At 43.5% G+C, this 27998-nt stretch overlaps 3 protein-coding genes across 3 annotated transcripts; all 3 read right to left on the minus strand.

The window, feature by feature from the left end:
• Nucleotides 1-1160: 1160 nt before the first annotated feature.
• LOC143361012 (uncharacterized) lies at nucleotides 1161-7759 on the minus strand. The gene is made up of 7 exons (XM_076800252.1): nucleotides 7751-7759; nucleotides 7076-7146; nucleotides 6581-6880; nucleotides 3710-4873; nucleotides 2917-3130; nucleotides 1477-2205; nucleotides 1161-1193 (listed from the first exon to the last, which is right to left on the minus strand). The coding sequence occupies exons 1-7, from the start codon at nucleotides 7757-7759 to the stop codon at nucleotides 1161-1163; spliced, it is 2520 nt and encodes an 839-aa protein (XP_076656367.1).
• Nucleotides 7760-7914: 155 nt separating this feature from the next.
• On the minus strand, nucleotides 7915-13750 carry LOC143361013 (uncharacterized). Its single transcript, XM_076800253.1, has 3 exons — nucleotides 13660-13750; nucleotides 8501-8723; nucleotides 7915-8188 (listed from the first exon to the last, which is right to left on the minus strand). Exons 1-3 carry the CDS (start codon nucleotides 13748-13750, stop codon nucleotides 7942-7944), a joined length of 561 nt encoding a protein of 186 aa, XP_076656368.1. The 3' UTR covers nucleotides 7915-7941.
• LOC143361014 (uncharacterized) lies at nucleotides 12463-23866 on the minus strand. The gene is made up of 12 exons (XM_076800254.1): nucleotides 23335-23866; nucleotides 21878-22965; nucleotides 21530-21785; nucleotides 20845-21058; nucleotides 20731-20794; nucleotides 19733-19952; nucleotides 17610-18413; nucleotides 16676-16861; nucleotides 15332-15850; nucleotides 14471-14568; nucleotides 14014-14194; nucleotides 12463-13862 (listed from the first exon to the last, which is right to left on the minus strand). The coding sequence occupies exons 1-12, from the start codon at nucleotides 23864-23866 to the stop codon at nucleotides 13753-13755; spliced, it is 4272 nt and encodes a 1423-aa protein (XP_076656369.1). The 3' UTR covers nucleotides 12463-13752.
• Nucleotides 23867-27998: the final 4132 nt, after the last annotated feature.

The following is a 27998-nucleotide window of genomic DNA, read 5'->3' on the forward strand; positions in this document are numbered from 1 at the left end:
ATGACACATACACATATTTTACGCTTCGCGTTTTTCATGACGTAAACGATCAATCTCGACCGTCCGGTTGAAACAAACATTTCGAATGTAATCTTCTCAATTTTCAGGAAATATTCAAATTCATAGACTGCGGATTTTATGCATTTATAGCAAAAATGGGTGGGCGTCGTTTCAAACAATAAAGGATTACAACAACTCAAGACTGCCAATACAATTTCTTACTAATTACTAATTACTAATTACTAATTAATAATACCAATACTAATGATCAGTAACAACCGAGTTATAATTCGGTTCAGTTGGTGAATACACCCTGCGTACGTCCTTCGAAGCGGAATGGTTAATTGGGCTGCAGAATTCGAAAAGATTTAGCACGCGTAGGATCCGAAGGATCCGTGACCCCACACTTCTACAAGTGTGCATTCTAATAGCTGAAATATATTCTGATTTTTTCAGTCACTGGTTCACCGAGTCGCTGATGTTTAACTCTAAAGCAGTAGTCACGGAAAAATAGATGTGGTGTCGCGTCGATCCCGGAATTGGGGAGAATCGGCTCGCGACTGGGTAATGGTTTAACGGCGAATGAGTGTAAATTCAAACTCCGGAGAACTAGTCTTTATTTCTAAAATGCAAGACTCGGCTTGCCTTCGGTAACTTCTAAACAGCTCGGTGCTTGAAGGAATTCGGTTCTCGATAGTTCTAGACAGCTCGGTGTACTAGTCAGTTCGGTGTATCAGACAGTTCTGTTGTTGTTACAATATTTTGGAATAAGGTAGGCTCGGATGTGGGTGTGGTCTTAGGAAGTTGTCTATGATTGGTTGAAGGATGTGTTTGGAAGTGGTGGAAAATTAGGAAGAGTGGGAGTGGAAGATACATTTGGTTACAGGCGGCTACGGTTATAAAACTATAAATTTTGGTACGCTAACGGTTCGCAGGCCAACATGTGCTCGTCAGCTGAGGTTGTTCGGATTTTTGATTACGCCAAACTACGGTAGGTTTTTTATGGCGGTCATGGTCATTATGCCGCGGGTGGTTGGTCTAGTTGACCTTCACGGTCGTGCAGATGTCCCTTTGCAGAGGGTTTTTACGACGGAACATGCCGCCCCCCTTGAACGGTCGCGTTCAATGATTCTCACTAAAACTGGTCGGATGGTGATAACCTAAAGTCGGTTCGGATTATCTAAATCTAAAGGCTAAAACAATATGTACACTCTAGACTTAGTGGCTAAATGACAATTTGTACAAGTCTAACTTACATTAACAATACGGTTAGAATACGTTACTATGATTACGTAATTATTTACTATATATACAAGGTAGCTGACTTGGATAATATCTATATACAGTTGATATGGGTGTTCTTTGTTTGTGACACAGTAATTTTAAAGTCCCTTAAATGGATTGTTCCAATGGCAATGGAAAAATAGAACGGACGCCTCGCTTATAACAACCACTCGCGGTTTTCACTGTAACTACGCGAATGACATTGTCTTCTCCAGGGTGAATTTCAGTTATGCGTCCTAGCTTCCACTGTAGAGGTGGTAGGTTGTCCTCCTTCAGTAGAATCAATGTCCCAATGTGAAGATGGGCGGTGGGGTTGTTGCGCCATTTGCTCCGAATGTTTAATTCGTTTAGGTACTCCTTGTACCATCGTGTCCAAAAATGTTGCTTCATTTTTTGGATATGCTCCCACACCGATAGTCGATTGGTAGCGATATCAGACACATCTCGTTCCGGAATATTAGTTAGCGACTCACCTATTAGGAAGTGGGCCGGAGTGAGGGCTGAGAGGTCATTGGGGTCCGAGGATAATGGTGTTAGGGGTCGAGAGTTTAAAATTGCTTCAATTTCGATTATGTACGTATTGAATACCTCGAATGAAAACAGCGTGTCTCCGATCGTGCGATACATATGATGCTTGAAGGTTTTTACAGCTGCCTCCCATAGGCCTCCAAAATGAGGAGTTCTTGGCGGTGAGAAGTGACATGAAATACCATTACTATTTAGATAACTATTTATTGGTTTTTTGTGCTGCTCTGACCTTAGAAATGCTTGTATTTCGTCTAGTTTGTTCTTTGCTCCGACGAAATTTGTTCCATTATCCGAATAAATTGTACTAGCATACCCGCGTCTCGAGAAGAATCTTCTCAGTGTGGCAATAAAGGCCTCAGTGGATAATTCGCTGACTAGTTCTAGATGAATTGCCTTGGTTACGAAACAAACAAATACGGCTACATAGACCTTAATCTTTTTTGTGTTACGATGCTTCTTTTCTTTAATAAAGAATGGCCCGCAAAAATCTACTCCCGTTGTTTGGAATGGTCTTGTGGCCATAACCCTATCTCGAGGTTAATTTCCCATTGGGTAATCTGGTGCGGTCAATGGATTAACCTTAAAGCAACGCATACATTTTCGAACTATATGACGCGTTAAGTTCTTTCCGTCAATAGGCCAATACCTTTGTCTCACTGCGTTTAGAGTGCCTAAAATACCGGTATGCAATTGTCTTTGATGCTCGTATTCAATTATTAATCGCGTAATGTGGTCTGATCGCGGTAGGAGTATGGGGTGCCTTTGGCTATAACGAAGATCGGAATTCTGTAAACGACCTCCTACGCGTATAATTCCCTCATCATCAATAAAAGGCGTTAAGGCCAAGATTTTACTGTCTTTATGGATTGCCGTTCTGTGTGTTAGGTTGGTATATTCCTTTGCAAAATGTCGACCTTGCACGTTTTTAATAACACAATTGTGTGCTCTTTTTAATTCGAAAATCGAAAGTGGCCCTGTATTCCTTTCACAACGTGAAGCGTTTTTGCAAAAACGGACACAGTAGGCTATTGCTCGTTGTAAAACTATCCACGACGAGAAACGGTTTAAAAAATCTGAATTGCTTATCCTTGTTGCTAGACTCACAATAGACCGTTGTTCAGGCACGTCGATATTGGGAATTGTAGTCTTAGGCCAATTCGTCGGTAGTTCAGAAAGCCAGGTAGGACCCTTCTGCCATAAACGGTTCGCTAAGAACTCGCTGGGTAGTTGGCCACGCGAGAGACAATCCGCAGGGTTGTCACTGGAGATTATATGCCGCCAATTGTATTCATTAGTGACTTCTTGAATTTTCGATACCCTGTTTGCCACAAAGGTTTTCAAGGTGTGTGGGGCTGTTCTGATCCAGTGCAACGTTATTGTTGAATCAGACCAGAACTGCACCGAATTGAATTGAATTTTTAGTGATTTAGAAATCATATTGTATAACTCCGCAAGCACTAAGGCAGCACATAATTCCAGTCTAGGTATGGATATAGTTTTTAGCGGAGCGACTCTTGATTTCGCCGCAATTAAATTGATTTTGACGCGGTTTTTGGCGTCGCTTGATCTTATATAAATACATGCGCCGTAGGCTGTCTCACTGGCATCGCAGAACCCGTGTAATTGTACATCTGTATACTCCTTTATTAGTGTTTCCCGCGGGACTGAAAATTCATTTAGAAGAGCTAGTTGTTCTTTGTAGGTTTTCCACAGGTCACGTATATCTGACGGTACTAGATCGTCCCATCCTAATTTAGCCTTCCACAATGCTTGCATTATTATTTTTGCCTTTACTATGACCGGACCCAGTAATCCTAATGGGTCAAAGAGTTGGGCAATCTTGGAAAGAATTAATCTTTTGGTGTTTTGCGTGGAATTATCTATTGTAACCTTATACCCAATTGTATCTTCGCGAGGATGCCAGTAGATGCCTAACGTCTTTTTGACTGCCTGCGGATCTAAACACAGGCAGTCGTCGGTAGTTCGCTCTTGTAATCCCTTTAGCAGTTGTGGTTTGTTAGATGACCATTGTCTTAGATTCATCCCTCCTCTTTGAAAAATGTCAGTCAATTGTTCTATTAACTTCGCGGCTTCATCTGACGAATTCGTGCCAGTTAACAAATCGTCCATGTAAAAATCATTTTTAATTACTTCAACTGCTAAAGGATACGACCGTGCTTCGTCCTCGGCAAGCTGTTGTAAGCAGCGTGCCGCAAGAAACGGAGCGCAAGCCGTACCGTAGGTTACGGTGTTTAAGCGGTATGATTTAACCGCCTCGTTTGGACCTTTGCGCCATAGGATTTTTTGATAGTTCGCGTCCTCTGGGTGAACTAATATTTGCCTGAACATCTTCTCAATATCGGCAGTAATCACGTATTGGTATTTGCGGAAGCGAGCAATCAATGAAAAGACGTCGTCCTGAATTGTCGGACCTACCATTAGCGCGTGATTTAGGGACAGACCGGTGTCGGTCTTCGCGGACGCGTCGAAAACGACCCTAACCTTGGTTGTAAGGCTGCTAGCTTTTATTATGGGATGATGCGGTAAATAACAACCCGCATCTTTAAAATCCTTGTCTTCTACTTCGGTCATGTGATCTAAGGCTTCATATTCCGTTAGGAATTTGGTATATTGATCGCGTAATTCGGTGTTGGACTGTAGCCTTCTTTCTAGACTATAAAATCTTTTTAGCGCGATATCGTAAGAATTGCCGAGTTGTTGCTTGTTGTCATTGAATGGAAGTCTGACTATGTAGCGACCCCCTTTATCGCGATAGGTGCTTTGTTTAAACAATTCCTCACACAATTGTTCTTGCGGTGAGCATGAATTTGTGACTGAACACTGCTCTACTTGCCAGAATCTTTCTAACTGCGCGTCTAGATCTTGGGTATTTAAATGGCAGTTTATATTTGTCGATACAGAATCATTTATTTCTCCTGACAGCACCCAGCCCAACTCGGTATCTTGAAGAACGACCGTTTCGTTTTGTAATCTAATTCTGTCCTTTCCTAAAAGCTTGTAATATAAATATTCCCCAAGCAAAAGATCGACCTTCGAAGACCTGTTAAAGGAACGATCGGCTAAAGCTACGTTATTCGGGATTTGTAATATCGTTCGTTCAAATGTGCGCGATGGTAAAGGCCCAGTAATTTCTGGCAGTGTTAAAAATAGTGCACTACACTTAAAATCGGAATGATTTGAGCCGATTTGAGCCTCTACGGCAAATTTTACATGGCTCTCCTGACGCCCTATACCTGACGTCGTTACGTTGAGACGTTTCTTCGGTAAACGCAGGTAAGTCGCTAATCTCTCGGTCATAAAATTGCGCTGCGAACCCGGGTCTAAAAGAACGCGGCATTCATGCTCTCGATTCTTTTGGTCAAGAATTTTAACTCGCGCCGTGGATAGCAATACTTCTTGATCTAATTTACTGTAGGCCGTTAACGCTATGGTAGGCGATGCAGCTTCGTTTAGGGTATTAACTTTCGCAACATTCGATACGTTTGACTGGTCAATGTGCAATAATGTGTGGTGTTTTCCGCCACATTTTCTACATGTAGATGAGCGACATTGTGAAATGAAATGCGTGGAATTTAGGCAATTGAGACAGCCTTTAAGAGTTTTTACTGTGGTTATTCTGTCGCGAGGAGATTGTTTTAAGAATTCTGTGCATTGGTTAATATAATGAGATTGCTTGCATACCGGGCACGAAATCGCGGGCTTGGTACCGACAAAGGTATTGGTTCTATGTACCGGTTTAACACTCCTGTCAGACCAGCGTTTTGGGTAATTATTGTCCCGTGTATGCGCTACTAATTTTACGGGTTCCTCGTCCCGTGAATATTTGTTCAAAAAGGCTAATAATTCGTGATAGGTCGGCAGGACCCCATCCTCGATTGTGCGCTCCCAAGAAGTACGTGTCGATTTGTCGAGCTTTGATGAAATGATATAAATAATCATTTCATCCCATTCCACCGGTTGGCCTAATGATTTTAACGCATTTATATGCATTTCTGCGTCTTCTGCTAAAGCGCGCAATGAGGATGGTTTGTCTCGAGATACCTCGGGTAGTTCAAATAAAGCACGGATGTGGCATTGAATGATCTTACGCGGTTGATCGAATCTTTTCCGTAGTAGGTTCCATGCAACAAAATAATTTTCTTCGGAAGCAGATAGAGCGCTAGTAACGTTGGCCGCGTTACCTATTAGATATGATTTTAACAAGTGAAATTTATGGATAGTAGGAATTGTATCAACCTCGTGAACTAGTGATCGAAAAGTATCATAAAACCCTTGCCACTCTAAGAAGTTTCCGCTGAATTGTTTAATGCGAATTTTGGGTAATATATCTTGTGACGTTGTAATAGTCGGAGTTGAGGCATTACTAACAGTCGGAACAGCTTGGATTTGAGTCCTGTGGGTTAGCTCCCTTAATCGTCTAGCCAATAAATCGGAGCATTCAAAATATGTTGCTTCAAAATCTTTGATTGCCTCCTCGTCTGATTTATCTTCTATCGATTCAACCTGATCTTGTATTATAAAAAACTTTTGGAAGTATTCTTCTAATTTCTTTTGTCGCATCTCTATGTCCGTCACCTCGAAAGTGAGAATCGATTCCCGAACCTGATTGCTTAATCGCGTCAGTTGTGCCTTCACGGCGGCACGCTGTCTTATAAACGATTTTAATTCATCCGCCATTGTTCGAGGGATTGAAGCAATTTTTGGGAATGAGGGAAATTTAGGAAGTTAGGTAAGTCGAAAAACTTACTCGTATGGAGACTGTGCAGTACCGCTACCCCTTTCACGGCCTTGTCTTCTCAGGACGTCCAATGGTCCCGAAGAGGAATTGGTAGGTGCGATGTTCCCTTCTGATGACGTCGATGGTCCAGAAGTAGAAGCTGCGTCGCTCGCGATGTATCCTTCTGCTAGGCTGGTTGTTCTGGATGCTGGGTTGTCCAGGCTGATCCAGTCAAATGTAGGTGCTCCCTCGGGCTGCTGATGTCCTTTGGAACACTCAGCTACTTCTTCTTCGTTGTTTCGGTAACTCGCGATAATAGTCGCGACAATGCTCAAGGCACAAGCGATATCGTAACTCGCGATAAAGATCGCGATCCGGCACGAAGGACCAAAAAATGTGGTGTCGCGTCGATCCCGGAATTGGGGAGAATCGGCTCGCGACTGGGTAATGGTTTAACGGCGAATGAGTGTAAATTCAAACTCCGGAGAACTAGTCTTTATTTCTAAAATGCAAGACTCGGCTTGCCTTCGGTAACTTCTAAACAGCTCGGTGCTTGAAGGAATTCGGCTCTCGATAGTTCTAGACAGCTCGGTGTACTAGTCAGTTCGGTGTATCAGACAGTTCTGTTGTTGTTACAATATTTTGGAATAAGGTAGGTTCGGATGTGGGTGTGGTCTTAGGAAGTTGTCTATGATTGGTTGAAGGATGTGTTTGGAAGTGGTGGAAAATTAGGAAGAGTGGGAGTGGAAGATACATTTGGTTACAGGCGGCTACGGTTATAAAACTATAAATTTTGGTACGCTAACGGTTCGCAGGCCAACATGTGCTCGTCAGCTGAGGTTGTTCGGATTTTTGACTACGCCAAACTACGGTAGGTTTTTTATGGCGGTCATGGTCATTATGCCGCGGGTGGTTGGTCTAGTTGACCTTCACGGTCGTGCAGATGTCCCTTTGCAGAGGGTTTTTACGACGGAACAATAGATAACAAATTTTCAATGTATATCTAAAATTTGTAAATTCTTGTAAGTAACTAATAAACACACTGGATTTTTATAGGTCCATTTATAGCTTATAAACATTTAAAAATCGTTGAGGTACAAACTCCAGTAGATTCCGACACAATTTCAGTTACATTTCACTCGCAAAATCTTCTACTTATTTTCACTGTTGAGAATGTAACTTTTATTAAACATCTCTTGCTTGAAACATGTCTACAAAAATACAAATTCGTATAAACATCCAGAGTGTACTGAACAAATATTTCTGCGCGGTAGTGGTACACAATGCGATAAAATTCTATTGAGAATGAGTAATTTCAATGTTTTGGCAGACGGTGTCGATGTTGGTGACCGAACAGTCGCTTTACGGACAGCTTGATAAACGTTTGTTATCTAAATTTCTCTAAATCTGGGCAAATATATGATAGAAAACCACTCACCGCTGTTGTCTCGTCGCTTCACTTTCGATGGAGTGCACGCGGAATATTCGTTTGCGTAGCAAAAATCACCGGCATCGTGAAATAAACCGTTCGCCTCGAAATCGGAATACTCGAGCCGACGTGATATCGGATTTCGACTTGTTATCTCGTCGCATTCTTCCGTCACATTTTGTCTCTCCAAATAGCTGCCACCTGCGTAACTAAAAGAAACAACAGCCTCGATCACTCACCGGTGACTCTCCTGCGACTCAATTAATACAACTCAAGTTGTTACAGATTTTACGATTACAGCTGTTTATTGTTGCCGCTATTTATCAATTAATTACGCGAATACCAAATTATTCAAATGTTCTGCAACCTTCGAGTTCAGCTTTGTATTGCTCGACGCGTGTCTCCGAAAAGAGATGTAGGAAAACGTTGTTTAATTACCCTCAGCACCAACTCAATAAATAGATCTGCGATTCAGTATTCGTCGAGTCGTATGAAACGCTCGTTTTGAGCGGGTTAATTACCTGCGATCCGAGGACATGCTAATTTCCATGGACGAATCATACTGTTGCTGACGATTTATGGTAGTCAGGTGCTTCATATCGTTCTCTTGAGGTAGAAAGAGGTCCCTCAGTGCCACGTATTTTGGGGGACTCTCGATCGTCCTTTCGCCAACATTTTGGTCGCGGTAGGTACCGTAAAATGGCGAAGGTACTCCTAAAATTAATATTAGCCTGACGTGAGAATCTGTCAATATTTTCATTCAATTATCCAGAAATACTTCAAACATTCGCTGACTCACAAACCTAATTAGAGCGCAGACCTTTATGCGTTTATCGTAAAATTTCTTATAAAATGAAACTTCTATGTAATATTTTTTTATTTATAATAACAAGTAACAACTCAAATACAAAAGAAGTGAAGATATTCGAGGAATAGGAAAAACAAGGTTGTATTGTTTTTAAGTCAGTAAGATTATTAAGGAAAGAAACAAATGTCTATGTAGCTCCTGTATCTTGCAATTAATACAAACAATTCATATTTTCACTTTGAATCGTAATTATTAAATCGCTGACATCAAAGCAAATGGAAGAACATTAAATATTTCGTCTAAATTGCAAAACAGCAAAAATGCGCCATTTCCGCAGTTATATGGCGTCCGCAGGTTGCAGAATCGTAATATTCAGCAACCTTGTCCACTCATTGGCCTTGTTTGACTTTTCTAAACATATTATTTAATTGGAAGGGGTTGTACAAGACAAGATAGATAAACTCACTTTGAAAATATGATTCTAAGTTCATCGATTATGTATAACAATTATATGATGTATAGTGTGACGAAAGGGGCAGTCTTTGTCAAACCTACCCCCCCCCCCCCCCCCGAAAACCTAACCTAAAACTCAAGCTTTGCTCGGGATAGTAACTACAGCTTGTTGATCTGGATTTCAGGTTCCTTAACTGAACATACACAAATGGTTTCCCAAAATTCGTTTATATTTTCTTTTTTTCTACAGGTAGCAATGTCTCGTATCTTCCGAGTACCGAGGTTCGATAAAAAAAAGAGTTAGTTGAAATTAAGCCTAGCTTCCATGGAAAAATCGAAAAGATTTTTCAAGCTTCATCGAGTGTCAACGTCCTTCCAATAGGAAACGTGCCAAACGACTTTACCTTTGGGACAGTTTACAAACGAAAAATGAAAAGTAGTTTTCAAGTAGTAGCCCGTTGCGAATGCATTCGCGAGGTTCATTCAACCGACATTTGTATCAAAGACCATCCTGATCTCGCAAACGAAAGCGTGGCTGACATCTCCGGTTTAATCAACGGGCATCGTCGTAAAATTTAGTCGATTCGCGACTATTTTCGGCGACTCTCGCATACCAGACCTCCCGGAGATTCGCAATCGCTTCTTATTACACAGATACGAACCGGTGGGGTCTGTGTGAAACCAGTAAATCTCATTCGTAACGGTCGCGTAAGTATCGACTCGAAGAAAAAGCTGAAGAAACTAACGAGTTCGTCAAAATCAGTTTTCCTTTTCACCATTTCACCATTGCCATTCCACATTTTAAATCAGCCGATAAAAAGCAACTAGGAAAAATTTCTCTAAATGAAAATAATTTATTTAACCTTACAAGACCCACAGCATATTATGCAGTACAAAACAAATATTTTTTGTTCATAAATCAGAAAATAAGATTAAGGTGGAATACACAAAGCCGCATGAAATCTAAAAATGAATATTGAAGTGGGTATAAAATACCCATTTCATTTCTTTGAATCCTCTTGCATATTGCATTTTTGCCACAACCGAGCAACATAATCAGTGCGACGATTTAAAGTGAAACTGCGATTCGATAATCCGAACGAGTATGACGCATTTTTCTGGAGAAAAAAAAAACGAAGAGAAATCGTAAAGAGATCTTTAACAATCGTGGCGGCTTGTTTTTCTCTCGTTTATTCTTGGATCGCCGACTCATATTTTCCATCGCATTCCGGGATTACCTTACCGTCTATTTTCATACCGCATCATCCGAGAGCCGTTCATCGTGCATGGGAACATTCGAGTATTTGATCCTTCCAAAAATATTAATCCCCGTTTACGTGTACGTTCATTGGACTCGCCGTGAACCGTTTGACATGCCGTATAAAATTACACGGAACTTATTACGTTATACGGAATTTAACCGTTTCTTGCTCACAACCCCCTCCATAAAATTACGTAATTTTCGTTTCGAAATATGTATGGCTACGCAGATTTTCTTTTTCGCTACTTATTCAATTTTGTAATTGATCTACTGAACTCTTGTGTTAAGTACGCCATCAATAATATTATTTTATATTAGCTGAATATATTTTATTTTAGCAGAATTTCTTTCGAAGAAAACATTTTTGCATCGTTTTACGTCATTTGAAATGATTTCATTATAGCAACAACTTTTAATACTTTAAATAGTTAACAATCAAATTTAAAGCGTAAAAGAACTGACTCATCGTTGCATCATTCGCATGTAGGATCGGTATATTAAATTTCGCATCTCCAAATATATATATATATATAATGCGGATGATTAATTCAGAAGCTCAATTAACAACCCCACGGGGCCTGCACACTGAGGGACGTAAATGTGTTAGTAACCTCGAATGTTAGTAGCGATGTTGTGCTCTACATATTTCTTTTTCCCTCCCGAAATAAGCGAGTGCCTGAAATACTTATGACTAATCACACAACAAGAGCAAGGCGGAACAATGCTTTCGATATATTATTGCACCGTTGAACGTCTCGCTACGTTTATTCGCGACACTTTATCCCTCGTTTCATTCGAATTCGCGAAACATAACAAACGCATCTTCTGACAAGTTTCATATTTCGTTGCGTCACAAAGCAAATGCTTAGAAATACTGAACCTCACGGTGATTATTAGACAACGGATCTGTATACTTTTCACGTGAATTGTAAGAAAGAGAAATAAAATTAAAAATCTATCTTACCTTCCAATAATTTTAATAAGTCAAGAATAGTGTAGCAATATTCTTAAACTCTTCTAATACGTTCACAATTTCGTATTTTACCTATTCATTTTTATTATGAATACATAAATCCAGCAGATTATTTTCTTTTGTAATAGTAGGGGAATTGTTCAATTTTTGTTTCTTTAAATAAAACACTTAGCTTGCTTCAGTTACTTAAATTGTTAGTTTGGTAATCAACGGATCAATAAAAATGGAAAATCTTTGGCATTAGAGAATTATCTAGACTCAATGGTTCGAACAATCCGATACTAGAGAATTTTTAGTCTTTAATTAAATACTAATTAATCGAGATCTAACCCATGTGTCTTTTACCGAGAAAAGAGCTATTGGATAGTCACGGGTACCTAAGCATACTGGTAGCCTACAAAGACTGCCTAATCTAGATATCTACTAATAAAAGAGAGAGATATTTCTTGTCTGACGGTGACCGGAAACTAAGTGTTCTGGTTGTCTAGCAACGACAAAGGGTGACTTAGTGAGCCTAACTAACCTAACCCTCTCTAGAATAAGATCTACAGTTACGCGTTTTCAATGAGGGCGATAAATAGATTGCACCTTGATGCCAAATACAAATATTCTCCATTTCTTCCAAGAAACAGAAGTTACTCAAGAATTTGTTTGTTTTCTTCAATAATTTTAGTAGATTAAAAATATTGCACTGATCGTGTTAATAGTCTCGTGTTAAACATCTCGTGTTAGACTATCTACCATGCATATATATACCCGCTAAAAACAGCAAAAAAACCTACCATTCTGCACCATAACCAGCGTTGCTTTACTCCAGCAAGTGAAAATTGTACTATCAGCAGAGAACAATCAGCCAACAGAATAGAAAAGAGAGAAAGAGAGAGAGAGAGAGAGAGAGAGAGAGAGAGAGAGAGAGAGAGAGAGAGAGAGAGAGAGAGAGAGTCGGGACGGGATCGAAGGGCGCAGAAAATAATTCGTTACACCGTGGTACCCATGATTTTTTGTATTGCAGAGGAAGCACACGTTTATTTACACAGTATATATCTCAATAATAATTCGTTAGTTCGACGAATGACAATGTAGATAACAAATCTTCATAGCCGAAAATTAAACCAATCAAACGTGCCGATATCAGAAAAGAAGGATATCTCTACTCTCGCGAACGAAGCCGCTCCTCCTGCAACCATTTTTATTCGATTCTCGCTTATAAATAAACCATTCTCTTGCTCTCGCGCGAAGCCTGACGAAGTTTGACTAGCATATTGTTTCGAACAGAATCACGGTAACTTAATTTTCCTGGCGACCATTTTACCCGTGAACGAAACGCGATTAATAGAGTTTGAGCTACGACAGCATCGCCGCCATGTTTGGTCTCGTTTACAGTCGTGTATGGTCGACATTTTGCTCGCGACGGATCTCGGTTTGTCTACGAGGTTCCCTCGAAAAGAAAGAGAATAGACAAATTATCGCGATTCTATGCTATAACGGGACGGGCGAGAAAAATAAAATAGAGAGAGAGTAAGAAGGAGAGAAAGAAAACTCAAGGAAAGACTATATTTATGATATGCGTACACTGCGTGCTGAACAAGAGAGTAGAAAGGAGGATACCCGAGAAAGATGGAGGCAGAGAGACGAAGGGAGGAAAGGCCGAAGGGAAAAGAGAATCAAGACGCAGGGAGCATAGAAAGAGACCAGAGAAAAAAAAAAGAAAACGACCTACTTAAAAGCGTTTCCAAATCGTTCCACGGCAACAACGACAGAAAAAAATGCATTCGAGGAAAGCTCACTACGGGCCGATCAGTTTCAAGTAAAACACGTTCCACCAGCAAATTCCGTTTTCGTTCGTTCGGTTTCTTCGACTTCTCACTATTCGGTTACGAATGACTAGTTCTCCTCGCCCCTGTCGCAAAATCGTTTTCAAAATGCAGCGAAAAGTCGCGCGACACCAGTTTCTGCTTCGAAAAAAGAAAAACTGACAGGCTCTTTTTCCCCGTTGAGTTTACGACATTCGAGTTTAATTCGCTTTCGTTGTGTCTCAGACGGAGGAGGGGTGGGGGGTGGGGAGTTCGATATTCGTTGGTTCGATTTTGATTTGCGCCGAGATTTGCGTGGATGGTATCGAATTTGATGTTCGATGCGTTCATTTTACTTTTCATTGTAATGGAGCGTTGTGAATCGTGATTACAGCCGATCGAAGTTAGAGGCCCAATGTTCCACCACCTTCGTATTAGATCGCGTTTTGGTTTGCTTTCGTTTTTATATCCCTTCTCGACCATTATTAAAGAGGCGCGTATATTGATCGTCTGTTACCTGGCACCTGCAACGTCGCCGAAGTCACTGTCGAACCTAAGCTGTTCGTTGCGGTGCACGCGTAAATGCCAGCGTCCTCTGAAACAGTTAATTACAGGTTGGTAATGATGATAATAACAACATTTTCATTCGAGAAACAAGCAAGACAATTCTACACGCTATTCAATTTCTTCATCTTAAATGCATCTTTATTTTAATTGTAGTCATTTTCTTAAAATTTAATACATACCTGGATAGGCTCGCACTATAGTCAGACGACAAACGCCGTTTCTATAGTGGATTTCATAGCTCGAAGAATTCTCGACGATTCTACCGTCCTTGGACCAAAGGATATTAGGCTGTGGTTCAGCTTGAACGATGCACTCAAATCTTGCTGTTTGTCCGCTGACAACGGCGATGTCTCTCAGTGGCTGTGGTCAAAATTTACAAAATTAGAAATTCGAACAGCAATTGATCGACTGTATCGTAAAATGAAAATGCTTTGTATTCAGTAGATTATCTATACGGTTCTAACAGGAATTTTCACATGGTTTCTTTATTATTTCTGCTGATTTTTTAGGTCCCGAATCTTCTATCATATTTCTATCAAAGGTATGTATATTCAATATATTTTTCTAGACGAATTTATGTTATCGCGTAAGGAGAGAACTCGGTGTAAATGAAATGACAACGTGAAGATAGGTTACCGTGATGAAAAGGGGAGCCTTCTTCGGTAGTATTTCGAGATAAGGTTGAATCACTTCTTTGCTCGAGGTCACTCCATTAGTCGTCGGCCACGGTGATCCTAGAATAATCATCTCGATTTAACTCGAGCCCGTTTCAACATTTTTCTACGTTTTCGTTGCACTTGGCAGAATAGAAGTGTTTGTTTCTCACGATAAGAGAGTGCAAATTTTCAACATATTAATCAGAACAGAAGTGCAGTGGCGCAAACAGTGGTAGCGACAAATTCAGGAGAGAAAGATCCGTAATATGCCTGTGGAATCAAAACGGAAGGACAGAAAATCCAAATTCGAGAAAATAAGGTTGCTGGAGGAAGAACTGGACGAAAAGCATTATTTATCAAGTTATGGCAAAACGAACCGGAGGGTGCAATGCGTTGCAGAGTTCAAAAGCATAGGAAGCACAGGTTCAAAGAACAACTAAGAATATATAATAAATTGTCATAAACACTGTGGAAAGGGTATAGGTTAAAAGCGTCCTTGAGTCGAATTGCATATGTGGCCGATGGGTCATCTGATAGGGCATCAAGAAAAACCATTCTGTGTTAAATTTCATCCCCATGTCTCGATCAGGAGGGTAGTTATGGGGTAAAATCGAAAAATCAGTTTTTCACCTATTTTCCCTAGTTAATGATTTTTCGAAATTCCGAGAAAAATCTGAGACGTGTCAAGCACCCAAATACATGCTCTGCAATTCGTTTCAGATGTTTAAATGGAAAATCCCGCTTCTAAAAACTCAAGAACCTCGAAAGATCGGAAGGGTGCAGATGTCACATCGAAGTTCTAGAGATTTTTGATTTTTGACAGGCAAAAGCAGGTGAGTACCTGCTGAGTCGACGTTGCTGGGTGGTCCAGTGGCACTACTGTATCTGGGGGAAAGGCTCGGTAAGCTTGGACTGAGGGAAAGCGGACTGGGCGTCGTGTGATCCCATCTGGAGGGCGATGGTGAGCAAGGTATCACGAGGCTAGGTGGTGTCATCGTGCTCCCTCCATCGGTCGTATGCCTTTTTCTCGCGTTTCTGATGTCCTCTGCTTCGGAGAACTCGCTCTCCGACGTCGGCTCCCATTTCACGGTCTTCGAGGTGCAGAACTTGCTCGCCGGTTTCCCAGATCGGTTCGAGGAGGACGTTGCACCGCTCCTCTTCGCGAAACCGTTCTCCTTTCTGGCGGTGAACTCGTGGACGATCGGCACCTCGATGTCGCTGCCGCGTCTCTGACCTTGTATCGTTCTGTTCGTGCTGCTCACCGTTTTCTTGCCCTCGCCAGGCAACACGATGCCGAACTCGTACCCGAAGTCGTACTTGAAGTATATCAGCCCGGTGTCCGGGTCGATTTGCTTCGTCCCTGCGGTTGGTCGCGCAGATGTTTATTACGTCCGACATAGCATTCGCTCACTTTAAATTTCCATTTCATACTCTTCGTTTCATTATTCTATTTTTCTCGTTGTCGTGAAACCCGATTGCAGCTTCGACCGACTTAATCAACATGTTTTCAGTAATATATGTAGCTTTGATGATTCGTTAATCGTGTTCTAGTCAATTGTGTACGTGTTTCGAGATTGATATTCTTGAATATAGACGCGAAGCTTGCATATAGAGTCTACCGGCCTCTTAATTGATCATTTCTAAATGATTTTCTAACGAAACATTGTTTTTCTTGCAGAATCTTTGAACATGATCAGCACGAGTAAAGAAGATTTGAAATATATTGCAATTCTAAAGAGTAAGCAGCTCGACAGCAACTTATTCTAATAAAATTATATAAATAATAGTAAGTTAAAGGTTTCAGGTCCTTTAAAAAATAATCTCAACATAGAAATTTAAGGGGACATGCTTCCGCGAATGTTGCTAAAAACAGTTTTCACGAATCTTTTTCAATTCATGGTACATCCAACGTTATAATGTTGTAAATTTTATAATTTCTGTACTTGTAAAAGGAAAATCGGATTATTCAGGTTTTCTGTGATTTTTATTGTCATAAATGATTCTACAAAGTCGTGTATGTGGCAGACTTGTTCGGTAATTCTAGCGAATGACGACGTTAGGCGTACCATAATTATGGAAAGAATTCCTGAAAATTGTATTACAGAATTTAGCAAACATTCGCAGAACAATTTCCCCTTAGGTTCCCTATGCAAGCTTCGAGATGTACTGTTGTTAAATCGATTACCGTGTTCCGAGACTCGTTTCTCTTCTCTGTACGTTCTCGGCTCGTCGGCATCGGCGGATCGGCTGTCGGCCGGATGTTTCAGGATCGGTTTGCCCTGCTTCAGATCCGACTGGATGTCGTTGACGAATTTCTCGGTTTTCGACTTGAAGCTGCTGGTCATGTCGCTCATGTGACGCGACGCGACGTCTGCGGATGTTTCAGATTTTTCGTGTTACGGGAGAAGAGAGCGATCTTGCCAGCGTATTCGAGCAAGCGAAGGAAAAGAATGAGAGTGAGAGAGAGAGAGAGAGAGAGAGAGAGAGAGAGAGAGAGAGAGAGAGAAGAGAAAGAGACACAAAGAAAGTTAATCGTGAAAAGACGATGCAAATGTGGCGACCATTAAAGTGAAAATGCGTCGAAGAATGGAACAGTAACAGAAAGACCGATATATCTACATCTCGAAAATATAATCGATAATAGACATTTCCCGACATTGATCTTTATCGAAACGTGCCCGAGGCGTCCCTCGAAAACTGCAATCGAGAAAATTTCTTCAAACTCGATTATAATAATTCAGAAATGGGAGCAGATTGCCCCGTAGGGCACTGGGCTCTGGCTCCGTTGAATTTAAAGAAATTCACAGCTTGCTCGTGCGAAGTTAACGTAGAGAAAAAATTTCTTTTCTCTCTCCATTTGCCCCGTTCACTACAAAACTTTGCTCCTTGGGGCAATCCAGAGGGCGCCCCAACAGTAGAGAGCTCGTTGCTCGTGTCTGTTGAGCTTATGAAAGAATGTATACCAGTGAATAGAACTAGATAAAATAAAGAACAGATCCCCTAGATCCGTCCACGTGGTCAAACGGTCCCGAATCCTCCTCGAATCCCTCCGACAAGTAGCAAAAGCTGTCGCCGACAACTAAGCATGCGCAACAGAGAGACATTGACGAGATTCTTACGATTGACAGCCTTCTTCACGTCGGTCCTCGAAATGAATCCAAACTCTGGCGGCGATCCAGGCTTCAACTCCTCCTGCTTGGAGTCGAAGTCCCTCTTGATTCTGGTCTCGGACTCGGTCTTTCTGCGACTTTCGTCCCTGAGCTGGGTCATCGAGGTCTGTTTCTTGAGGACAGGCGGTCCCCTGTCGAACTCCATCGGCGACACCACGTGTTCCTGTCTGACAGGTGCGCTAGAAGACCTAGGCGACTTGATAGAAGGCGGCTGGACCTTCCTGTATCTCGGCTCCTCGGTGTCGCTGTCCGGCGGGGCCCATTTCGGCTTGATCCTTGTGTCGATGTCGCTCTCGTAGTCGGACTCCCTCAACTGACCCTGCACGAACTTCTTCGGGACCGGCACCTTGTACTGCGACCTCTGTTTCTGAGCCTCGAAGCTGCTGAAATCTGGAGCGGTTTTCTGACCGTCGCCGAACTTGATCACCCTGCTGGTCTGCTCCATCGTGACGATCCTCCTGCTGTTCTCCGTCGACTCGTCCATCCTCACCGTCTTCTTCGTCTCCGTGCCGATAGCATTGTGGAACGGCACTCCGGATCTGGCTTCGTAGTACTGAGGTTGAGGTTGAGGTTGCGGTTGAGGTTGAGGTTGCGGTTGCGGTGGCGGTGGAGCGTATGCCAGCTCCGGAGGAGAACCAGGCAAGAGAACCGTCTTCGGGGTGGTCGCGCGCTTTTCCTCCTTTCTCGATAGCTCCTTCGATCTCTGTTCGCGCGTCGAGATCTCTTCGATCAGCAACGACTCCTTCGGCTTTCCTATCGGGAGAAAATAGTCCCCGGTTGACCTCGGACGAGAGAAGACGAAGAAAGCGGACAGAGGTTGCACCTGGTGCTCGAACCGGTTTCACACGACGTTGCCGGGATCTCGAATCTCAATGGCCGATGTGATATTCTTTGATTTCGACGATGGACGATCGCGGGACCCGCGACTTTCGAAGGGTTTCTCGATTTTTGTGTGTTTTTTTTTATGGTTTTGTGTACTGTTTTTTTTTTAGAACGAAGGTGAAACCAGCGTGATATAGTGACCAAGAAGAGAGTAGGCGATACATGTAGAAGAAGAAGGCAGGTTAGCCACGAGCTGGTGGAGGGTGAAGATCAAGCGGGGAGATTGTAGTACGTACTTCGAGTGGCCGAGAAGAATAGAGAGAAGCAAGCGAAGAAGCGGGAAGAGAGGAGAACTTGTCTTGCGAGGTAAACAACGAGAAGGGAAGAAAGCTTGCCAGGAGGACTACTTGTTGTAAGCTGGAAAAAAGTCGAAAAAGAGTGAGACCCATTGACACAGCCTGTACCATTGTGTTCTACCGACGATCTTCGAAAGCTTTTCTCTTCGCGCAAACTCGCGAATTTAGACTTTTCGCTTTGGATGTACCATACGTTCCGGACGATTCGTCTCTTATAAAAGGAGTAAAGATCGTTTCCATCACAAACTATCGGTGAACAAACTAGGATCAGTTTCTACGTTTAAAGAACTCACTGAACGACTCACACTCACAGTGAAACAGAAAAATGACACTGATAAATCTGTCCAAACAAATAGTGTTCGTTTTCATCCTTCAGTTTTGATGCTCCGTTTTAATGTCCGTTTTTATTTTAACATTTGACTATTCTCTCTTCTGCTATTGAACCAGTGAACTGAATTCAACCATCGCGAAAAAGTATAAATACTACGGTTTTCATCTTTCATATTTATTGTGGATGGTTCATCCGCGATGTACGTCCAAAGTGAAGAAGTGTGAATTCGCTTTAACTTTATTTGCGATAGATTGTTTGCGAGACCCGTCGACCGTAAGATTTCTACAGTAGAACTTCATTTATTGGCGCGAAAGTGATTTTAACATTTCAGTGAACACAATTTCTTTTGTTGTATGTGGAATTAATGTAGTGTATATTCGCAGTCCCAGCAAATGTGACTTTTTCAGTATTTTTATAATTTACATTATGCCTCACTGTTTCAGAAAACACGTTTTCTGTTTTTAATTTGGCGAAATTCGATAATATATTTTGTTTTTCTATGCACCATAAACTATTAATTAGTGTTATTCAATTATATCTAATTTATCGAGATTCGTAAATACCTGGACCAGCGAGATTAGGTTTCACGGGTCTGAAAGTCTGATCGTCGCTTTCGTAGCCTCGCGGCTTCCAAAGGGGTGGTATTCTGCCGTCATAATCGCTCTCATAGTCACTTTCACGAAATTCATTCTTCACGAATTTCGAAGGACTCGGAGAGGGCGGGAAGATTTTTTTCGATGTCTCGAATTTCTTCTGCGACTGGTCCGTGGAGTAAACAGTTTCCTGCAAAAAGATAACACACTTTGTTGAAATAATTTCACGATTTACTGTAACGATCCGGTGACACAGAATTTTTAATTCGTAGGCCAGCAATGATTGCTATCACAAGTGACTATCACTAAAAATATCTTCCCAAACTACTCAAATGTTATCATTGATCTACAGTTCAGATTGATCTACAATTCATCTATTGTTCAGGGTCAGATCTATGGTTCCAGTGTCGAGGGGATGTCCGTCGAGTGTGATGAAGCCTACCAAATTGTCATTTCGCATAATTAATCGGTCTCTGGTATAAATTAAAGTTCGCCTGTGCGTCATAGTCGTCGGTGTGTTTAGAGGCTAGGAAACGTTCTCGTCGCTGTCTTCGTCTTCGTCGGTCATTGAGTCGGTCGGCGATGGGGAGGTGTTATTGGACGAAACGGGAGTGGGAGGAATTCCGCGTGGTAACGGGATTGGAGTGGTGTCGCGGGGCGTTGGTCTTGGAGGAGGGGCGCGCTGTAGGCGTAAGGGAAAACTAGGAAGTGGAAGGTCAGGGGTCGGAGAAAGACGAGGTTCCGGAGATAAGGAACGTGATGGCGGCTCGGGTGTGCTGATTAGTTGGCGATTCTGAGAGGCGGACGCGGTCGAATGGCTATCGGCCTTTGCGGATCGGGTAGGAATGGCGTCGAAAATGGCGGATTCTGAGAAATCGGATAGAGGCAACATTGATACGGGGTTTCGAGACAACGCGTCTGCATTTAAATTTGTCTTACCGGTTTTGTACGTTACACGGTAATCATACTCGGCTAATTTTAATCGCCAACGCAGAAGGCGTGACGTAGGATCCTTGACTGAATTGACCCAGACTAAGGATTGGTGATCGGTGATTAAGTTGAATTTGTGTCCGTAAACGTACGGTCTGAAATGCTGTACGCAGTAAACTATGGCGAGGCATTCCTTTTCGATAGTTGAGTAATTTAGCTCTGCCCCATGTAATAACCGAGACGCGTATGCGATAGGTCGATATTTCCCTGGCTCGCCTTGGCTAAGAACTCCTCCTATGGCATAGCCTGACGCGTCGGTAGTGATGTTGAATTCACGAGAGAAATCCGGATATTGCAATAAAGGTTCTGTTGTTAAAATTTCACGCAAGGTGTTAAAAGCGGACTCCTGCTCAGAACCCCATTCGAACTTCTTTTCCTTTTTCAAGAGGATAGTCGGTGGTTTAGAAATTTGCGAAAACTGATTTATGAATCGGCGGTAGTAGCCCGCGAGCCCTAAAAATTCGCGGACGCTCTTAACATTTTTGGGGCGAGGAAACTCTTTAACCGCTATTATCTTTTTAGGACACGGTTTTACTCCGTCTTCCCCGATGACGTGGCCAAGGTATGCGACTTCGCGGTGCAAGAGCCCACACTTTGAGGGTTGTAATTTCAAATTTGCTCGTCGCAACCTGCCAGCGAGCTTCTCGAATTTTGTTTTGTGCTCGGTAAGACTTCGAGCATATATGACGATATCGTCCAGGTACACGAATAATTCCGTGCCCTGGAGTCCTGTTAGAATATTATCCATTAACCGCTGGAAGGTGGCGGGGGCGTTACGGAGACCGAAGGGCATTCTTTTAAATTCGTAGTGCCCGTACGGCGTGGAAAATGCCGTCTTGGCCGCGTCCTCGGGTTCCATGCCGATCTGATGAAACCCGTTCGCGAGATCGAAGACGCTGAAGTATTTTGCGCTCCCGAGCTGGTCCAAGATCTCTAGTATGCTTGGCAGAGGGTATGCGTCTGGGATCGATTTTTCATTTAGCGCACGGAAATCGATTACCATACGCCAGCGCTTGTTGCCGTGCTCGTCCGGCTTTTTAGGAACAATCCACAAGGGGCTGTTATACGGAGACACGGAAGGAGTAACAATTTCGCTTTCCAAAGTTCCTTCATTTGCTTATCTACCTCTTCCTTGTGGATTGGTGGATATCTATACTGTTTTACATGAACCGGCATCTGATCCGTCGTTACGATTTTATGGCGTACGGCGTTCGTTTTTCCCAGACGATCTCCTGGGAGATGGAAGAGATCGTGGTGATCTCGAATTAAATTTTCGACGTGACGCTTCTCGTCCTCGCCGAGGTGACCAGTGCTTATTATGCCTGATATCTCCTCGATTCGCGAGGCGGGAGAGCGTGAATTGGAAGAACCAGTGGATATAGAAGATATGGTAGAGCTCGTGTTCGAGTTGGAATTAGAATAGAGATTGGAGTTTGCGTTTGAATTTAGCGAAATAGGGGATTGAATGGACTCCGCGGATTCCACGATTTCTTCCACCTCCTCCAGCTCCATGATCGGCATGGGGAGAGTGATATCGGATTCTGTCGTGTTTATAACCTTAATAAAGATTTTTCCGTCGGAGATGCGGGCGAGGCAATGCGGGACGAGTACACCGGTCGTTAGCTCGCACCTCGGTACGTAGCCGAATTCGGGGCCGGTGGCGAGTATCGCAATGCACGCAGAAGATCGTGCCTTAATGTGACACGTGTTTAAGTTAATGAAGGGTATGTCTTTCCCCTTCCACGAAACGCAGTGTCGGGCATATGAAATTTCCGCGCCTTTCGCGAGAAATGCTGATCCCAGTATTCCGTCGGTAGGAATTGGGAATGCGTCCGGCACGACGTGAAATTCTATTTCGGTCTCGTCGACCGTCAACATCGCGGAGCCAAGAGTTGATACGTGCCCTTCCGTGATACCGGATATATTTACAGCGTTATTGGTATTGATTGACACGCCGGGTTTTAGTAGCGAGATCTTAATTATGTTCGGTTCAGCTCCGGTAACTACCATTAAGTTCGCTTCGTCGCGAAGCTCGGGACAAGCGACCCGGACGTGGGGCACGGTGGTATCGGACCTTAGTTCGATTCGGGAGATGGCTCGCGGTTCTCCCTGGGCTCCTCTTGGCTTATTGCTCGAACTCGGTGTGGGTCGCGGGGACTCGTTTCCTCCCGTCGGGGACCCGAAGCAGACGGGAGGTTTCGTCCGTTTCCCGACTAGTTTTCACGGGGGGATGCGATTATTATACTCGCGCTTCCTGCACTCATGAATGTCATGACCCGCGTTCTTACAGTAGTTGCTGTATTTAGCGGGTGAGCGCGGTGCAACTTCCGGTCTATGTGAGTCACGGTGGGGCGGCATGTACGCATCGCGGGATCGAGGGTTATCGCGCGTGATATCGTTTCGGATGGCACGCGAATCGTGTCGCGTTGCATAGGGGGACTGATATCGGTATCTGTCCGGCGTCGGGCTTCTGTTATGATTCGCGTTATCATTATCGCGATAGGGCGAATAGGATCGCTCAGGGCGGCGGTAATCCGATCGCTGATTATAACGCGAGGGCAGGTGTGAGGTGTCGTTGTTACCAGCCTTATCGGTTCTGGATTCGGTGAATCGCACCTGTCGCTCTGGGCGGTCGTAGCGGATTTTGTCGATTTCCGCTTCCTTGTGGAATTCGATGGCCTCGTCGAAAACGCGGTTCAACGGGGCGTTGCGGTACGTGCGCATTCCGGATCGGAGGTTTGGTATTAGACCGCTTATGAAGCTATCGCGTGTCAATGCGTCTACGTCAGCAACGTTGGGACGCGATCTGTCGCAATCTAGTATCGCGGCTCGGAGGTCTTTCACGCGGCTAATGAAATCGAGGATGTGCTCGTTCGGTTTCATATATATGTTGGTCATTTCGCCGCGGTAATGATCAACTGAGTGTCGCGGTCCTAGCACATCTTTAAGGCGATTGCAGATGTGGGCGACGGTGTCTAGGTGTTCGTGTTCTATAGCTGTGTAGGCGTGACCGCGTAATTTTGTAATTATCAATTTAGCCAAGGTTTGCTCGGCTTGGATCGGCACGAGGTCACGGGCGCGACGACAAGTGCGTACGAATTGTAACACGGGCATGTTATTCCCGTCGAACGTGGGGATCGAGTCTATAGCGGCGCTTTCATCGTGTAGCTCGCGCTTCCTGACGGCATTTCGGGTTGACCGTGGCTTGGGCCGGGAAGATTACGACTCGCGACTTCGTCCGGAATTGGTATAGGTCGCGGCGTCACGCGGTGGTCTCCGAGGGCCTTAGTATCTCCTTGCAACTGGGAGATTTGTGCGCGGAGACTCGCGTTATCTGAAAGGGCGTCGCGGAGGGAGTCGCGGTCTTTCCGGTACTTTTGTCTTGCCTGCTCGGCATCGACGAGAAATTGTGATTTTTCCGCTTCAAAAGCAACTGCTTCTTCGCGGAGTCTACGCTCTTTCTCGCGGAGTTGACTCTGTAGCATTTTAATTTCATCTTCGGACATTTTCGATGAGTTATTGCGGAGATTTCCTGCGGAACCGTCTGGAGTTTTTGACATTTTGAACCGTGGTGGTTGAGATCCCACCGCTGCCACCAATTTGTTACGTCCCACGCTTGGTTATGCGATGGTAAAGACGCTTCGCGATTTTACCGCGGAGAGACGCTTCAAAATTACAACCATTTGGCTCACTCGACTCGTACGTTCGAAGTCTAGCCGGGTCCACGGTTCCACGTAAATATGTAGATATGCTACTCACCAACAGTCCTGGACAGATTGCAAGAAACAGAGACAGATGGGGCAGCCGTGCTTCCTCGGGTTGGCTACGGAGAATAGGTCGGTGTCCTTGTCCCTCTTAGGTCGATGGCTCTCTCTCTCTCTCTGAAGATGTTGGTCCTGATGCTGCGCGGCCGCGAGATGGTGCAGACGTTCGCCGAATGGATTGGATTGTTAGACACGAGAGGGCGAAACAACTGGCGTAATTAGTGGTTACAACCGGCGCGACGCGGCACTCTCTTGCGCGGGATTGGCGGGTAATAAATGGCAGGATTTGAATGGTTAACACTAAATATATATATTCAAAGAAGTAGTTGGAATACAAGACTCTTAATACTAAATATTGGAACAGCTAGATATAATAAGAGGTAGTAACGTTTGAAATGAAAACGCGAGATGTTGACGCGACCAGGTCGCGGATGAGAACCGACTTCCTCGGGAATTGTCCAGACCTCTTTCGCTCGGAGATCGCGTGGAGGGGCGCGTGACGTATTACGCGTCGTAGTGGGGCTCGCTAGAGCGCGGTGACGTAATGTCGCGCATCTTGGCGCGCCTCGGAGATGAGGAATACGGGACTTAGAATTCTATGTGATGTAATGTAGTGGCTATCTATATATTATACAACTTATGACCTAACGCGACATCTAGTTATAACCTAGCGCAGCAACACGTCGGCAGACGTGACATTATCCTTCCAAGATAATTAGCAAAGGACGCACGCTGATACTTCACTGCCTCGTCTCGTTGGACAGAGTAGAGGTACCAATGCGCGGCTGATTGGTTCACACTGGAAGGGGCAGGCCTCGTTTCACACGCATTTTCGGCTGCAGTCCATATATTGACTACTATGTAGCGGGTGACGTCGAAGACAAAACAATGGTACTACGGGCGCAGCTGAGGTGGGGATAGGCACACCTAACGGTAGGCTTCTCAAGAATGGTGACACTTTAAAAATGGCGAAATTAAAATGGTTTCAAGTGTACGCTGCACAGCGACATTGCCTTCTTTTGGACGGCAGACGAGCGGTTACGAGCTGCGACCGAGCAGCAGTACTTGTCGTCCTTACACCATGTACATATGCGACTGCCACATGATCTAATACAATTATGAATTGTTAGAGAAATTCACTTCACGGACCTGTTTTTAAAAAATCGGACACTTCAAAATTGACGAAATTAAAATTATTTGAAGTGAACGCTTCACCGCGGTACATAGCCTAGCACGGTTGGCGCACGGTAGAAGCAGAGCCCGGGAGGCTGTTAGGCTTATGGCCTCCCGGGCACAGGGCCAACCGTGCGAGGCTGTGTATCGCGATGCAGCGTTCACTTGAAATAACTTTAATTTCGTCAATTTTAAAGTTTCCGCTTTTTTACAAACAGGTCCGTAAAGGAGACACTTGAGGCTATAACCTCAATTTTTTTCAAATTTTTACAAAGGTACCTGCTACGAAAACATAGCATTTGTTTAAAATAATTGCCAAATAAATGGTGAAAAAAACATTTTTTCCAAATGACAACATTTTCGGTAAACACTTTTATGTTTTCGCTATAAGCTTCCAAAAACTCATTTTCATCGGCGTGATAGTTCTAGTCTTATAATATAATGAAAAAAGGGTGTTACGTATGGAGACGTTCTCCACGTTTATTTCGATTAGAATTTCTAATCTCTTTTCTGAGAACGAAAAGCGTCCCAACAGGCCCCTTTTATTAACGAAAGATACTGTATGCCTTCCTTATATCAAAATCTCTAGACACTCCCTTCTGGCATCCGTTAATCAATATTCTGATAGGAAATAGCCCGGATAACCTTCATTAACCCCTTTCAACGAAAATCTAACTGAGGCCTGCTTTTCATTAGAAGTGACAAAAAATGTGATTGTGACCCTACGCGACATCAAATCTTAAACAGAGTACCCCTTTCACTTTCAAGGTATATAAACCCATTCGTTTTCATCCTCTTTGGTTAGTCGAGAAGCGGTTCAGTCAAGATTCATAACCTTATAGATTCCGTTAGTTCGGTATATATTCTATTTGGCATTCAACAATCGCCATCTAACCCCGCATTGCCAGTGCGTCAACACCGTGCAACATAGGTAACAAATTCTCAAATTGTACATTCACTCGCGACACAAACAACAACATTTGTAATTATCTTAAATCAGAATCTATTTGTCTTGTTTGTTAACTCGCGTAATATACAACCCTTAATTATTGCCTAATATCCTAATCTAATAATTGAACGTTCCCACACGATACAATCTTACCGCTCGGATTGTATCAATTAAATTATATATAAGTTATGAGGCTTACTAATCTTAAATTCAAATCAACGGAGATTTCTCCCACCTAGTGGCTCCCCGGTTCCGCATTGGGTGCTTCCACGAAAACTATACCATCCTAGGGGATCCCCGATTTCGCATTGAGTTCTTCCGTATTCTAGCAGCTCCCTGACTTTGCATCAGGTACGTCTGTGAGTTTTCCACCTTCCTTTCATATCGGGTTCGCCGCGTGTCCAACCTAGTGACTCCCCGATCTCGCATTGGGTGCGTTCGCGATGTTTCATCCTCCTAGTAGCTCCTCGGTTTCGCATCGGGTGCGTCTGCGTTTGACTCCAACCTCCCAGAGGTTCCCTGATTTCGCATCAGGTGCGTCCTCGACGTCAACTATCCTAGCGACTCCCCGATTTCGCATCGGGTGCGTCCGCGTACCTAACTAACAAATTGAAACCATATTCCTGGGGTAACAACCCCTCGCCGGCCTCTCGCGTTGCTCGCAGCCCTGGCTCGTAACAAGGGTGGCACGTATTTTTACGCGTCTGTAAAATCAACAATTTTTAAAACATCGAAAAATCCATTGAGATTCGATTGATAGGTCATCATCATCGGTGAAGTAGTTTTTTAAATAATACAACATTTATAATGTTTTTCTCCCTTTGCCACGGCCACGGCACGGCGACCGGGGTCGCTGAGCATTCTTCGCAAGAATATTTCGTGAAACCCCGGCCGGGGCCCGGTCGGCTCTACCATAGGACCTCAGGGGTAAGAGGGGAGTAAACGGTTCTAGGGTTCTGGTAGCTAACCCTCGTGGTGCGCGGCACTTGGCCTTTGTTGCGAGCATCTTGAGCGCCTCTCAAGTCGCCTTCGAACACGGCCAACTCTGTATGGCATAGGAAAAACGTGCCCCGTTCCCGAACACGGTAAGACCCGTCTTGTTTGGGTCGACCTTAATACAGGGATGTGAATTTTCAGTAATGGTTCGCACTAGATAAAAAGATCAACCTAACATGCTGAATCTCTCGAAAATCCGTAAAAATTATTGTTTGCGAAATGAAACAAATAGTTTGACAAACTATATTTAAACAATTGATTTTTTTCTAGTTTTTATCTCCAGATAGAAGTGAACGCATTCTAAATATTTTCAGTAAAAATTTGATTTCTATAACTCTAATGGTCGAAAGCAACCTGTTGCGAA

This window comes from Halictus rubicundus, chromosome 14 (genome assembly GCF_050948215.1).
Source record: "Halictus rubicundus isolate RS-2024b chromosome 14, iyHalRubi1_principal, whole genome shotgun sequence".
In the NCBI taxonomy this organism is placed as follows: Eukaryota; Metazoa; Arthropoda; class Insecta; order Hymenoptera; family Halictidae; genus Halictus; species Halictus rubicundus.